Genomic DNA, 16,732 nt, shown 5'->3' on the forward strand with positions numbered 1-16,732 from the left:
TATTACAGTCATCCAAGAAGGTTTATGTACTATAGTCAAGACAAAGTTGTAATTACATTATCCCATAGAACAGAACATAGGGAAGAGGAAGAGTTGGACAACATTATTGCCCACTTGGGATGCCCATAAGTCTGTGTATCAGCAAATACAAGTCCGGCCGGTAGGATCCAAACTGCAGGGCACAACGGCAGAACCGTAGGCTCAGGCAGGCAGAATACTGGAGGGAAACGGGCAGGGGGATGAATGCTATGAACACAATAATCACTCTCCAATGACCGGAGAAAAGTAAAAAGTGATTCCCACAAATTCTGTACATGAGAATAGTGTTAATAACAGGGAACCGGTGCCTGGGGATATAGACACAGGGAATGCTGCGAGATGCCCATAATACTGTAGCTCTCAATGGCTTTACAAGTGCAGTGAGCAGAGTGCAACATTGGGTGCAATCACCATATTTTTTACCCACAATGCAGCATTTTCCCTCTGATTCCTGTGTCAATTAGGTCATCTGGGGGAGACACACCTAATGCAACTGAATTACAATGAGAGAAGTGCCAGTGCTGATGGGTTTGTAATTGGGCAGAGCTGACTCATTAGATTACTGGCTGTGCCCAATTGGATCACACTTGTCGCACCCTGTGTGTGGGGGGAACAGGTAGAACTGGTTACTGGGAGTCGGAGAAATCTTAGTTTAATTTCTTTTCTCTACCTCAGTGATGGAGGCTGCTGATCTGAGAGCTGAGCTGAGCTGCTCCGTCTGCCGGAACATTTATACCAACCCTGTAATCCTGCCCTGTGGGCACAACTTCTGCCTCATCTGTATTGAGAAAACCTGGGACTGGCAGGAGGGGATAGAGGAAGATCCTTCCTGCCCTGAATGTAGGCAGAGATACGGGCAGAAACCTGAGCTGATAAAGAACCTGACACTGCGGAACATCGCAGAGCGATTCCTTTCTACTGACCCAGAGCCGGACGGGACTGAGAATTCTGGGAACAGAAAATGCTCCACCCACAACAAACTCCTGGACTGTTACTGCTATGAGGATGGGGCCCCTGTCTGTGTGTACTGCTGCCTGGCCAGGGAGCACCGGGGCCACAGGGTGGAGCTGCTGAGTGAGGCCTCTGAGAAGAAGAAAGAGAAACTGAGGAAAGTTCTGGAGAAACTGAGCCCAGAGAGAGAGGAGACTGAGGGGCAAATCCAGAGGCTGCAGGAGCGCATGAGAAAAGTGGCAGAAGTGGCAGCCGGTGAGACAGAGAGAGTCACTGCCCTGTTTAGGGGCATCAGGGAAGAGCTGGAAGCCCTAGAGAAGCGACTCCTGAGTGACATCTCCAGGCAGAAAGAGGAGCTTTCACTCCCACTCTCTGAGCTGATCCAACAGCTGGAAATAAAGAAGGACGAGCTGTCCAGGAAGATCCGGCACATTGAGGAGCTGTGCAACATGGCAGATCCACTCACTGTCCTACAGGAACAATGGGAATCCCATGGGGCTGCCTTTTGTGGGGCTGAGGGGGCAGATACTGAGGGCAGAGAGAGAGGGGGTACTGAGGGGGCAGATACTGAGGGCAGAGAGAGAGAGGGTATAAAGGTCCCGGCTGTAGGGGATCTGGATGTGGGTCGGATCTCAGAGACATTACTCACAGGCTTAGCTGGGATTGTGACTGGGGTAGAGGGAAGGTTCCCTGGGCAGGGGGCTACAGAGCTGGTACTGGATATAAACACGGCTGGGAATAAAGTATCTGTATCAGGGGATGGGAAAATTGCTTCCTACTCACATACAGACCAGCGTCGCCCCCAAACCCCAGAGAGATTTCAGTATCCTCAGGCTTTAAGCACCAGGAGTTTCCCCTCAGGGCGACATTACTGGGAAGTGGAGGGCAGTGAATCAGGGGGCTGGGGGGTAGGGGCGGCCTATCCCAGTATAGAGAGGGGAGGGGGTCAGTCCTGGATTGGGAATAATAACAAGTCCTGGTGTTTGTACAGATGGGATAATAACTATACAGTGAGACATGACAAGAGAGACACAGATTTACCCCACGCCCCTTCCTGCAGGAGAATCAGGATCTCATTGGACTATGAGGCCGGACGCCTGTCCTTTTATGAGCTGAGTGAGCCAATCAGGCACTTACACACCTTCACTGCCTCCTTCACTGAGCCCCTTCATGCTGCATTCTGGGTATGGGGGGAAGCAGGAAGTGCAGGGCCAATGTGCGTATGTACCCTGTGCCCTGTCTGTACGTAACTGTCTGTTCCAGCTGCCAGTGTTGGGCCAATAGAAGCAGAGCCCAGTCACTTACAAATAGGGGCACAGGGGGCAAAGGGCAAAGATATAGGTGCCGCCTCCATAATATAAGTGAAAAAGTCACATGAAAATGCAACACGTATGTTATTTGTCTGTGGGTTTCACTTCTACAAGTAACCTTTGCATATTGCTGTGGCGCTGCTACTGCCTTTTATTGGGTTCCTTTGGGTCAGGTTCTCTGGTGGGTCCCATGTGGCACTAGTAGGGGAACAGTATATATCTATATATCTATATATATGTATCATGGTGATTGTTATTAATAATGATTGTCCCCCAATAAAGTGCTAGTGGGATGGGGCACATTACAGTGACCCCCAGTGGTGCCCTGTGACATTGCCTTTAAAGACTAAGTAAACCCATGGCACCTACTATATCACCTAAAGGTAACTCTAATGGGGGTCCCTAGGGGAGAACCTTTGCTTCCATATTTTAGTTCATTTCTCTGCAGTCGATTGCAGATCTGATTCAAGGGTGACACAATATTTAGGGAGATGAGAGATAGGGGGACCCTCACTGTGACTATACTGAGCCCCACTGACTGCTTGGGGGTCATTCACACCCACTTTGGAAGGTGGATCCTTATGATGTCAGGGTTGGAGGGTTTGGGAATGAATAAAGTTCCTAATCCCATGGGATTGATGCACCTATTTGTATTGTATATAATTTAAACAAACACAATAAATCTGATAACTAAATCTTTATGGTCGGTTTTTTGCTTCCTATTAAATTGCAGTTTCCGAGCCCCAGAGGCCAGAATGCGGCTACGGCGCCAGAGTCCATTAATAATACAAGTGCAAAGTAGACCAATCAGGGGCGCACTGATGTTTTTACCCACAATGCCATGGTTTCCCAACAGAATTCCAGTATTTTTGTGGCAGCCTGTTAAACAGTAAGTAAACCTTTCATTTTAATATCCCTAAAAAGACTCTAAACAGCCCCCAAAAGGGCAGACCCCTCCCCCTACATGGAGTCTGATGTCCTTTCTAAGAGAGAAACTGACCCAATCAGCAGAATGCTCCGCCCCTTTAGTATACCATGCGTTTGCGCCATGTTCCACCAATGCAGCCACAAATCTCACACACGTTGGGACTCCCTGTTTTTATAATGTACAGTAGAAACCCACGTTTTCTAGGGCTGCCACACCTCCCCCCCTATATATATATATATATATATATAGAGAGAGAGAGAGAGAGAGAGAGAGAGAGAGAGAGAGAGAGAGAAAGGGAATCTTAAATGAGCTGCCTGAGATTCTAACAAGAAAAGCTGTGTATAAGTATTACCTGAAATCCCGTGTGGGGAAGCTTTATGTATAGAGATGGGATATTTATAAAAGGAAAATGTATGAAGAACTGGAGGTGAGTATGGTTGGATGTTAAAGGGACCCTGCCATGATATTTATGGGGCACTGTTTATCTCTAAATGACACTGTTACATAGTGTTTAGTATTGGGGATTGGAAAATTAGTTATACCCCAGGCCTGAATGGGTTAACATATTTCAAGTGGGCAACTGACTTGCCATTCACACTATCCCTCACATACCCCATTGTTCCTTATGTCTGGAATGTGATTTATAGGGAACATATGGAACATCTCAGGGGTAATACAGGGGGAGGGGTTTTCCAACAGGGGTATATATCAGCAACAAAAGGCTGGTCTCACAGACAAACACACACACAGCCCTGACACACACACACACATACATTTTCAATACTTTAAATGAATACATACATACACTTTGTATTGCATTGGGAAGCTGTCAATTAAGTTTCTGTAGTTTCTGTAACTTATTTCCACACATTAAATATATCACCTTGGTGAGTGGTGTTTGTTGACCATAGTACCTACACAAATATATTAGAGAAATAAATTTATAATGGCGAGTCCATTCAAAATATAGACCTGGACACTACACATATACACACTCTGTCAGCTTCAAAGGGGGACAGAAGGGTGTAGCTGAACTGAAGCTCCCAGATGTCTATATGAGTAAAAGAACCTAGAAGTCACTTGTGTAAGTATTAATAGCGGCGCAGGAGGAATATTCTGCTTTCCGGTGAGTATGGATTTTCTTGATAATTTGGCTAGGAAAAGCAAATTTGAGTTTAAAATCCCACATAGAATTATGTCTGATGCAGAGATATGGTCAGATCTGTACAGTCAGTGTGTGGGGGCAAATGTAAAGTTAGAAGAAGGAATGTCATTTTCTAAGATGAAGCACAAGATTAACAATGTTATGTTAATGGGGAAAACATTTAATATGTTGATGTGCTCAGGTAGGGAGGGAAATGATGTAGGAAAGACTAATTCTCATTCTGATGAGGGAAAAGCGGAATGTGACAGTTAGTACTGACTGTCTGGCTAAGGGGATTGCTCAGCATGAACTGAGATTGGCAGAAGTAGAATCAGTTTTGCAAAGGTATAACCATGTTTCGGTTATTACAAAAGAACAGAGATCTAGGTTTATTCCGGATCTTAGTGATACAGAATTAGATTATGACAGGGCAAAATTACAGTTAAAAGTTAATAAACAGCTTTTAAAAATTGTGAAAAATATTCCACATTTTAATCCAAATAAGTGTGTTTTAATGAATTCTGATCCATTTGAGTCTCATATAGAGAGATATGATTTAAGTGAAGAACAGAAGAATAAAGCATTTAAACTGTGGGTGCCAGCACGTATTTCCCAGAGGTTATCAATCCCTGTGAGTGCTCCCGGCACTGATACAGATGGGAATCTAATACACGGCACAAGGAGGGACCGGCTATTAATGCTTAATTATATAATTAATGGTGAAAATATGCTTGATATAGAGGTGCTCAATAATCTCGAGACCTCTATAGATGATGACCCCTTTACATTTCTGGTTTTGATTGAGCAGCTTACAGACTGGTTATGGGTATTGGAGAAGATCAAGTTACACAGCAAATGATTAAAGCTTTTGTGAACAAGTTTAAATATCTAGATCCTGTAGCTAATATTTTTGCTTGCAGTCATGATACTCTTCAGAAAGCAGCCTCACATATAGATAAGTACAGGAGACAGCTTATACTGCAGAACTCACACCCCTCAAACAGTCACATGATAAGGGAAATATGTCAATCAAATAAAGCAAATATAAGGGCATATACCCATGCAATTTGACATTTCTGCAGCCGGGTGGGGCATTTTTTCAGGAACTGTTATAAAAGACTGAAATTATTTAAAAAGCCAATTAAGGTTGAGAAAGATTCTGAAAAGCTCAGGTCTGTGCTGTTACACAGGCAAGGGAACCTGATGCACAGAATGGCCGCTCCCATGGTCCCATGAACAGACCAGTCTGTCGGTATAAAAGACCCAGGACTGAAGAGAAAAGGATTTACTCATTGTTACTGAGAAAAGGAATAATCACATTATAGGGTTAGTGCTAAAGGAATGTTAGTACTTATTTTTTAAAGGTTTGTAACCATTGTGTAAATGAATATGATTGGGTATGGCTTTTGAGAAAAAAACATTTACATGGAAATATGTAGCAGTGATATTGTGAGTGTAATGTATTTCATCGAACCTGCAGAAGCAGGAAAGTTTAATTTGTGTTAAATGTTCTACACTGTAGAATTTCTGCAAATGATAACCCCCTATTTAGCCAAATGCCAAGTTAGGTTTGTTAAAAAGTTATTATGGCAGTGGAATCATAAACATCAGAATTGTATCTTGTATTATTTGTAGCATAAAGTTTATCTATATGCATTATGGGTTCTGAATATAAACTATTTACTGTCTGTAGCCTGAATGTCAGGAAATGATTCTTGGGATTATGCAGCCCAGATATTATAATGGGTATAAGGGAGACAGGGAATATTTAAGGGAATAGAATGAACTCACCCAATAGTTGTGGAGCAGCATTTATTAATGTATTGCTCAAAGGCATCTGAGTTTGCTTGTGAGGCTCAAATAAAGGGAGTTTGTGTGTTGATTGTTTCAAATTTCTAAGGCTGGGTGAATGACTAGGTTGGGAATTTTTTTTCTAGATTTTTATGATTCAGAGTAGTTAGAAAGGTATCAGCACTGTTTTCCTGTTTAAACAAGGCTGTCAGGGGCATTGTACAACTATCTACCCACCCCCATCCCAGGGTGTCAGGTTTTTCTAGTCTGTTTTGCTTCCACTGACCAATATGTCTAAAATAATAATATCTATAGAAGTTTGTGTAGAACTGTATGTTGACTTTTCATTATCTAAATCAGGTTCACAAAGATTTAGATTTTGATTTGGTTTCCCCTATAAATTAGAGATCAGTACAATAAATGATGTAATTTAAAGACAGTGGGCCTGATTCACTAAAGTGCGATAAAAATTATCGCACGCTTTTTTGCGTTAAAAAACGCAAAATAATTTGCCCGCTATTCACCATAGTATTATCGCGTGCGAAAAATCGCCATTTTCGCATGGGTTATTTCTCGCACAAGTTTTAGCGCATGTGTTAATTTCCGCACTGAAAAGAATACGATCGCATGATTCACTATAACTTTTGCGCGCTAAATATCGTATTCGGCTATGCGAAAATTAACACCTACTACAGGCAGGCGAAAAATTATACAAAAGTACAGTAAATGTTTTTCTGCCAATAAAATATGGACTTACAGTGTTATTTATTCAAGTCTGTGTCTTTTTACTCAATTTTACTAAAGTCTTGGCATGTATGGAATTTCGCTACTAATATACAGTACTGTAGCGGCGAATATTTTTTTCGCGCAAAATACATTACTATGTATATTTTGGCGATATTTTTTTTTCGCGATTTTGTAATCTCGTGAATTGCGGACATTTTGTGGCGATTTTGTAATCTCGTGACATGTGCGACTTGGGGCCATTTTGTGTCATTCAGCCAAACTGAGAGGAGATGCCTGGGGTTTCTGACTTGCTACCAGGGGAGAGGCGCTATATTATCAGTGTGCTCCTACGTGCAGGATATGACCACCCACCGCCGGGGGACTTAGGGGTCCACGAGAGGAAGAGGGCAATCCTGGCCGAGCTAAGACAAGGTTTGCTCGCCAGGTTTGCCCTTGATGTGGGCCCCCGCCAGCTCCAGCGCCTGTGGTCCGACTTTAAGCGCAGGAGCCCAGACCTGGTGGCTGAAATTGCGGAAGGTAATTATTGTACTTTATTATGCTGTTACAGTATATGTTCAGTAAAAGATTTAGCAAGTAATTTGAACTAAAGGTACAAATGTAAGAAATGTCAGGGGTGATGAAAGTAACATAGTAACATAGTAAGTTGGGTTGAAAAAAGACATACGTCCATCACGTCCAACCATAATGCCAGTGAGGAACTGAAACGTTGCTCACAATAAACCTCTGAATATTATTTCACATCTTTGTGACTCCTTGTCAAAATCCTGTGTGTGCCGTCACCCCATGCCTGTCTAGATTTGGTTTTGCCACAGGCACCTGGGTATTATTGTTCCTTATGGTGTGCAGCTTCCCAGCACTTCCTATTGTATATATATATACACACACACACACACATATATATATATATATACACATCTATTTTCAAATACATATGCATAAATAAGTTTAAAGCAGGGGGGAAGCAGCAGGGAGCGGCCCATAGTGTGAGTCATTTGGGGGAAGGGCCACGAATGTTTTAGGGGGCCCTGGCTAACAATGTCTGTGTGTCCTTTGGATTGATGTGAGGGTTCACAGGGGGAGGGGCCATTGGGGGCGTGGGAGGAGGGGGGCCTAAAAAATATTGTTGTGAGGGGCCCCGTTATTTATGATGGTGTATGAATGTATATATATATAATATATTACACAAAATAACATCTTGCAATATTATTTTACAGAAATTCAGCTGGCGCCTCCTCCCCAGGCCCAACCCCAGGCCCTCCAGCCTCTACCGGCCCCAGCGGCCCGACCTGCGGCCCCCGAGGCCCAACAACTGGCCCCCGAGGCCCGAGCAGAGGCCCCAGGACCCATCCAGGCCCCACAGGCCCCAGCAGCCATCCAGGCCCCCGAGGACCCAGCAGACTGCCAGGCCCCCGAGGCTGAAGAGGCCCCCAAGGCCCCAGCAGACTACCAGGCCCCCGAGGCCCCAGGGTCCCCCGAGGACCCAGCAGACTGCCAGGCCCCCGAGGCTGAAGAGGCCCCCGAGGCCCCAAACACTCCCCCCATGATTTCTCCCCCACTTTCCCCCCCGGCCCTTGAGTTCTCCCCCCAGGCCCAACACTCTCCCCAGGCCAAGCGCTGGGCACCAGGTCCTCCTGCTGACGAGGGTCCATCATGCCAGACCGAAGATGTGGGGACCCAAACAACACCTGGGAGGACTGACCCCACACTTCGGTCAATGCAGGAGGACCTGGAAACTCTGAAGGCCCAGGTGGCCCAGCTGCAGCAGGACATGAGGGAACTCAAGGGCAGCAAGCCCTAAGTTTTTTTTTTTATAGTCTTTTAAAAAAGTTTATTCTTGTAATTAAAGTTTTTATTTTTCTACTTTTGAACTGGGTAATGTCTAATTATTTTGCCTTCCTTGATATGGTATTCTATACTTTCATGTAGTTTCCCCTACACCCTTACATTTATCAGTAACACATCAATATGCTATATGGGTTAAATGTTTGCAAATATTCTGGCATCAATTTTGCCTTTAGCCCATTTTGCTGAATAGTAAAACTTGCGCTAATTAGTACGTAGCGTATTTTCTGGCGAGTGGGATAACTGCCAATCCAATGTTTTGTTGCCAGAATAATTGCAATATTATATTTGTCCCCGTTTAATAAAGTGCCCATAACATATTTGCCATTTATTCTGTGTGTAAAATCTCCCACTTAATTTAAGCCACTTTACAAATGGACCCCTAAGTATTTCGCTAAATATTCTTAAATGCCCCCCCCCATTTTATTATCTCTAACACTTCTTTTTTTTTCTTACTTAGATTTTTATAATTTTTTGGGGGGGTTGCAAATAAACTTTTATACAGCACCTCTCTAGCACTCTGTGCTCTCCCAGGGCAAAATGTCGGCATTTTTATGCTGCCGATTGTTACAATTAGCGCATGCGATAAATAGCCTGCATGCGGAAAATACCGCGCACGCTATTTATCGCATTGAAATACCGCGCGTAAAAAAGCGCGAGTATGCTTATAGTGAATCGTGCGAAAAATCGCCCAAATTAAGACGCGGTAAAAATTTTAGCACACAATAAAAATAGCGCACGTTTTATCGCCCTTTAGTGAATCAGGCCCTTTGGCTCTAAGGGGCACACAGGTAATACTCAGGTTACACCAGGGAGGGATTTGCAGAACTGCTCAGTCATAGGTATTGTGTTCATATAATGAGCATACTTCTACTGTATAAACATTGGGACAGATAAATACATCTTATTTTCTGAAGGTTGCATTGTATTTCCATGGAAATTGTTTAATAAATTAAGGGAAATTATTATTATAGGAAATTTTGGCATATTTGCCAATAAGGGGATTATTTTACTAACCTTTACCAAATAAGTACAGTAACAAGAGAGTAAATACATTCTAATCTATAGTTGCATTAGTACAACCCAATATTTGGTTTTTATTTAGATAAAGGGTAACAGGGAAAGATGGGAAATTTGATGTGGGAGCTGGAAAGCTTGAATACACTAACGTCTGTTTGGGGGAGTCACAGAGAGTAAAGGGGAGGCTTAGGCCCTGAGTGATATATAAGGGATATGTACAAGTTAAACAGATGAAATTCTTGAAGGTTTAAAGAATGTTGGGACCTTGTAAAATTAGTAAAATTAAAGTATCCAAGTTGTATCTTGTTTACTAATTGTGAAATTTGCTCCAAATTTTTGTGATTTTTTTTCAGATTGGTTTCTCCCTCTGCTGAACAGACCAAGGATAATAAAGGGAATGTGTCTCCTTGCAGCCCAGGGACAGACAGTGCCTGCCGTGTAGATTTATGTGACGATTGTTTAAGGAATTTTTTTAAGGACTGTCTGTTAATCCTTTGTCTTATTGGTTTGTAATATGTTTGTTTGTAGTGAGTAACAGGAGCATGATTGCATGGTTCCAATACAGGGAAATCCTAATTAACACTGATTAATCTGCTCTCTGTTACCTACACTGTACTCAATCTAAGCAATTTGTATGGGTTTAAAGTTGAAATGTAAAGGTGCCCATACTGACGTCCTGCGCAGGTTAATAATTGTTTTTTCAATATAAATTATTAATGATGTTTTAAACCATTCATATTATGAATATGTTGGAAGAGTACTCCATATACATCTTATGGACCATTGCCAGTTTGGATTATCATATGACCCGGCCAGTTATGTGATGAAATGTTTAAAACTATCAAAGATGATTATAAGATGTATATGTTTAATAACTATGGAAGTTATGATTATGGATCCAATATTTTTCTTGCAAGATCATCAACTGTATATACATATGTTTTAGTTTTGTGGTTTTTTGTTTTTTTTTGGAGGTATAAAGTGAAACTCAGTGTTAATTTTTTTATATGTGTAACAAAATATAATGTCCATCAAAGTTTAAATTGCACGGGTTAATTAGTTTAACCTGTATGGTAGTAGTCAAACCATTGAACTGGCTTCCAGTAGAGATGGTGCATTGTTGTGAGAGGTTAACTAACTTAATATAAATAAGAAATGTTATCTAGATACTATTTCTAAATCTATGTAAGAAGATGTCATTATAGAAATGTTATCGTTGAGCTGCATATTAAGATATGATGCAGGAATGATGCCCAACTGTAACACAGGCAGGGATTAGTAAAGTATGGGGCAACTGCTGGGATGGATAGGATTGAGTTTTCTTAAGGTTTCAAATAACAGGAATTGTGGCCCTTTTGACTATGTAAGGTTATTTGTTTTAACATGGAGTCTGGGTAATTGGTTGAGAACCTTGGTTTTTAAGGATCTCTTACCTTAGTTATTAAAGCCCAGGAGAAAGTTGAGACATGTGGTTCCATACTATACACACACACTACTGATCTATATATGATATAGTTATACAGGGTATAAAGTGTATGTGGCAGGATTTTGATTCTGTTTTTTCCTTAATAGTTATAAAAACACTGATGAAAACAAAAGGATCATAAGACACCAGTGACAAATACATTTCCATTTTTCTATTAATAACTTGATATTCAAGGACAATGTATATGCGGTAACAATATTTGTATAAATAAGAGTAAAGTTTTTCATGGCTACCATATTCTTTTTTAGGCTTTAGTTGTCCTTTAAGATCCGGAACAAACATAGATCTCTGTTCTTTTGTAATAACCAAAACCTGGTTATTCCTTTGCAAAACTGATTCTACTGCTGCCAATCTCAGTTCATGCTGAGCAATCCCCTTAGCCAGACAGTCAGTACTAACTGTCACATTCCACTTTTCCCTTATCAGAATGAGAATTAGTCTTTCCTACATCATTTCCCTTCCTACCTGAGCACATCAACATATTAAATGTTTTCCCCATTAACATAACATTGTTAATTTTGTGCTTCATCTTAAAAAATGACATTCCTTCTTCTAACTTTACATTTGCCCCCACACACTGACTGTACAGATCTGCCCATATCTCTGCATCAGATATAATTCTATGAGGGATTTTAAACTCCAATTTGCTTTTCCTAGCCAAATTATCAAGAAAATCCATTCTCACCGGAAAGCAGAATATTCCTCCTGCGCCGCTATTAATACTTACACAAGTGACTTCTAGGTTCTTTTACTCATATAGACATCTGGGAGCTTCAGTTCAGCTACACCCTTCTATCCCCCTTTGAAGCTGACAGAGTGTGTATATGTGTAGTGTCCAGGTCTATATTCTGGTTGGACTCGCCATTATAAATTTATTTCTCTAATATATTTATGTAAGTACTATGGTGTAATAAAGTGGGTGAAACTTTAATAATTTTAATAATTTGTATTAATTGACATTAATAACAAATATTAATACATATGCAGGATCAATGATTAAACCTTCTGATAAACTGTTAGTGAACAATAACTTACACGCACACACAAGTAATAATAGAATCAAATAGATGGTTCCCTGTCTTTTGTGGACCTCCCTGGTTTGACCTTCAGCCTGTTTACTTGACCTTGTTGCCTGCTGCCTTTATTACACCATAGTCTAATATATATAATATAGTTACATAGTTACATAGGGTTGAAAAAAGACCATTGTCCATCAAGTTCAACCCATCCGAGTAAACCCAGCACACAACCTATACTTACCAATCTATACACTCACATACATAAACTATATATATACAACCAGTAATACTAACTGTAGATATTAGTATCACAATAGCCTTGGGTATTCTGCTTGTTCAAAAACTCATCCAGGCCCCTCTTATAGGCATTAACAGAGTCTGCCATTACCCCATCACTAGGGGCATTCCCCAACCCCCTCACTGCCCTCACCGTGAGGAACCCCCTACCCAACACCCCCCGGCAGGGCATTCCCCAACCCCCTCACTGCCCTCACCGTGAGGAACCCCCTACCCAACATCCCCCGGCAGGGCATTCCCCAACCCCCTCACTGCCCTCACCGTGAGGAACCCCCTACCCAACATCCCCCGGCAGGGCATTCCCCAACCCCCTCACTGCCCTCACCGTGAGGAACCACCTACCCAACATCCCCCGGCAGGGCATTCCCCAACCCCCTCACTGCCCTCACCGTGAGGAACCCCCTACCCAACATCCCCCGGCAGGGCATTCCCCAACCCCCTCACTGCCCTCACCGTGAGGAACCCCCTACCCAACATCCCCCGGCAGGGCATTCCCCAACCCCCTCACTGCCCTCACCGTGAGGAACCCCCTACGCTGCTTCAAATGGAAGCTCCGTTCCTCTAATCTATAGGGGGGGCCTCTGGTGCGCTGATTGTTTTTATGGGAAAAAAGAACCCCCCCAACTGCCTATAATCCCCCCTAATGTACTTGTACAGAGTAATCATGTCCCCTCGCACGCGCCTCTTTTCCAGAGAAAACAACCCCAACCTCGACAGTCTCACCTCATAGTTTAACCCTTCCATCCCCTTTACCAGTTTAGTTGCACGTCTCTGCACTCTCTCCAGCTCATTAATATCCTTCTTAAGGACTGGAGCCCAAAACTGCCCCCCATACTCACTGTTACTGCCCCCCCATACTCACTGTTACTGCCCCCCATACTCACTGTAACTGCCCCCCCATAGTCACTGTTACTGCCCCCCATACTCACTGTTACTGCCCCCCATACTCACTGTTATTGCCCCCCATACTCAAGGTGAGGCCTTACCAGGGACCTATAAAGAAGCAAAATTATGTTCTCATCCCTTGAGTCAATGCCCTGTTTATACAAGACAGCACTTTATTTGCTTTAGTAGCCACAGAATGACACTGCCTGGCATTAGACAACTTGTGATCTACAAAAACCCCCAGATCCTTCTCCATTAAGGAAACCCCCAACACACTCCCATTCAGTAGATAGTTTGCGTTTATATTATTTCTGCCAAAGTGCATAACTTTGCACTTATCAACATTGAACCTCATTTCCCAGTTTGCTGCCCAGTTTTCCAATTTTGTCAAATCGCTCTGCAAAGCGGCCGCGCCCTGCATGGAACTTATAGTTTTGCACAATTTAGTGTCATCAGCAAAAATAGAAACAGTACTGTCTATGCCCCCCTCCAGGTCATTAATAAACAAGTTAAAAAGCAAAGGCCCAAGGACTGACCCCTGCGGTACTCCACTAACCACACTGGCCCAATTAGAAAATGTTCCATTTCCCCCACTCTTTGTACTCTATCCTTCAGCCAGTTCTCTATCCAATTACAAATATTATGTTCTAGGCCAATATTCCTCAATTTGATCATTAACCTTCTGTGAGGTACTGTATCAAACGCTTTAGCAAAATCTAAGTAGATGACATCAACTGCCATTCCAGCATCAAGGTTCCTGCTCACCTCCTCATAAAAGGCGACTAAATTAGTCTGGCAAGATCTGTTACCCATAAACCCATGCTGGCACAAACTAATAGTATTGTGAACTGCAATGTATTCAACTATCCTATCCCTTATTACCCCTTCCAGAAGCTTTCCTACTACTGATGTCAGACTAACAGGCCTATAGTTTTCACGCTGAGAACGAGATCCCTGTTTAAATAACGGCACCACATTAGCAATCCGCCAGTCTCTCGGCACCATACCAGACCTCAATGAATCCTGAAAAATTATGTGAAGAGGTTTGGCAATCACAGCGCTCAGCTCATTTAATACCCTGGGATGAATCCCATCCGGCCCTGGACCTTTGTTTACCTTTACATGTTCAAGTCTCTTTTGAATTCCCCCCCGAGTGACCCATGCGTCAGTAGCTAAATTACTAGAACTGGGTATATTACAAGGGAAGCCTCATTATCTGGCTCCTCAGATGTATAGACAGATGAAAAATAAGAGTTCAAAATTTCTGCTTTTTCCCCGTTCCCATCAACCAACTTACCCCCCCGTGATAATAAAGTTCCCACCCCTTCTTGCTTCATTTTTTTACTATTCACATAATTAAAAAATAATTTTGGATTCTTTTTACTCCTAGCTGCAATATCCCTTTCCATCTCTATTTTAGCTGCTTGATAGCTTTTTTGCTGCTTTATTTGCCCCCTTGTACCTGATGAAAGTTTCCGCTGTCCCAGATAACTTGAATGCTTTAAAAGCACGTTTTTTCTTACCAACCTCGACAATAACACTTTTATTCAGCCATAAAGGTTTTGCTTTGCGATGCCTCTCCTTGCTTACAAGGGGGATATACTGTTGTGTATACCTGCAAAGCAATGTTATAAAGATGTTCCATTTCCCTTCTGTGCCTAACCCCATGAAAAGCCTTTCCCAGTTGACACATTGCAGAGATGCCCTTATACTGGCACAGTCTGCACTTCTAAAATTGAGCGTTTAGTTACCCCCTTATAGAGCTGTCTCTGCAGCATTATCTCAAAGGAGACCATGTTGGGATCACTGTTCCCCAAATGCCCCCCACACACAAATGTTAGAGATAAGTTCAGTATTATTAGAAATCACCAGGTCCAAAATAGACTCATTCCGAGTAGGTTCTTGAACCGCCTGAAATAAAAAGTTGCCATTTAGCATATTTACAAACCTACTAGCTGTTTCTGACTTAGCCCCCCCATTACTCCAGTCAGTGCCGGATAATTAAAGTCCCCCATAATAACAACTTGACCCAATTTTGAAGCCTCCTCCATTTGCAAAAGTAGCTGGGCCTCATCCCCCTCATCTATACGGGGGGGTTTATAGCATACACCAATGATCATTTTCTTTGTGACCTTCAGCCCTACTGACATTTCTACCCAAAGAGATTCAACGTTTTCATTGGTAATGTCTTTATTACATGGCTTTAACTCTGACTTTACATAAAGACAAACCCCTCCCCCTTTTTAATCCCTCTGTCCCTCCTAAAAAGTGTATAACCATTTAAATTCACAGCCCAGTCGCATTTTTCATCCCACCAGGTCTCAGTGATACCAATTAAATCATAATTTTCAATACATGCAATAGCCTGCAGCTCCCCTAATTTACCCGACAAGCTACGCGCATTAGCCAGCATGCAGCGGAGATTACTACTTCTCCCTCTGATGCTTACATTAGCTAAAGGACAGTTAGAGCTAAGGTGAAAATTAGTCTGTTTCCCTTGTAACAATGGAAGCTCCTTATCTGATAAACTATATGCCCCCCTCACTCCTCCCCCACAACCCTTTACTGGTCCCACTGCCCCATCTACACTAGCTCTCCCATAAGAATCTAGCTTAGAGAAATAAATTTATAATGGCGAGTCCAAACAAAATATAGCCCTGGACACTACACATATACATATGATAAAGTTGGGGGTTTAACATTACATTGTACAAGGAATACACCTTATACACTGATCAGGATGAGAAGAAACATCTGAATAACATCAGCTGCTGAAATATTCCTTTTCCCTGGTTACCATGGCAGCCTACACACCTCTGGGTTTCCCCACCCTCTAACCAGTGATAAGACAGAAAGTGCAATTAAGCCATTACCCCCTGTATATAACCTCCCCTCTCCCATTAGCCCATGTCTTTTTTCTGTCTTCGCCAAGGATAGGACAAAGGATTTTTTTTTTGAGTTTAAACTATTTTTTGTGGCTCACCTGGACCCGTAAGGGATCCCACACCTGGGGAGTTCAGCCTCTCTCCCTAGAAGGATCTGGCAGGAGTACTTCCTCATAGAGGAGGTCAGCGGATCACCCCCGTTACTAGGCAGCCCGGGGATCATGTTCAGGACCTCACCCGTTGTTGTCTGGATTATCCAGATTAGGCTATGAGGTTAAGCAGCTATACGTCCCAGACAATAGCAGAGGGCGGCACCTGGTCTTTCCACATGTGTTCCAGGCTGGGACGCATAGTTAGGTAGTGCGCATGCGTCAGGAGCACTTCTTCC

General features: G+C 42.6%; 1 protein-coding gene across 1 annotated transcript; it reads left to right on the forward strand.

The window, feature by feature from the left end:
* Positions 1–470: 470 nt before the first annotated feature.
* On the forward strand, positions 471–3,083 carry LOC100491521 (E3 ubiquitin-protein ligase TRIM39-like). The gene is made up of 2 exons (XM_031897404.1): positions 471–1,314; positions 3,034–3,083. The coding sequence occupies exons 1-2, from the start codon at positions 717–719 to the stop codon at positions 3,081–3,083; spliced, it is 648 nt and encodes a 215-aa protein (XP_031753264.1). The 5' UTR covers positions 471–716.
* Positions 3,084–16,732: the final 13,649 nt, after the last annotated feature.

The sequence above is a fragment of the Xenopus tropicalis genome, chromosome 2 (genome assembly GCF_000004195.4).
Source record: "Xenopus tropicalis strain Nigerian chromosome 2, UCB_Xtro_10.0, whole genome shotgun sequence".
Classification (NCBI taxonomy): Eukaryota; Metazoa; Chordata; class Amphibia; order Anura; family Pipidae; genus Xenopus; species Xenopus tropicalis.

What these genes read in the sequence shown, in the direction of transcription:
- LOC100491521 (XM_031897404.1), top strand. Translation starts at nt 717, where the DNA reads ATGGAGGCTGCTGATCTGAGAGCTGAGCTGAGCTGCTCCGTCTGCCGG. An exon ending in GGAAGCCCTAGAGAAGCGAC is followed by an intron (nt 1,315 to 3,033) that starts TCCTGAGTGACA and finishes ATTAAATTGCAG; the next exon opens with TTTCCGAGCCCCAGAGGCCA.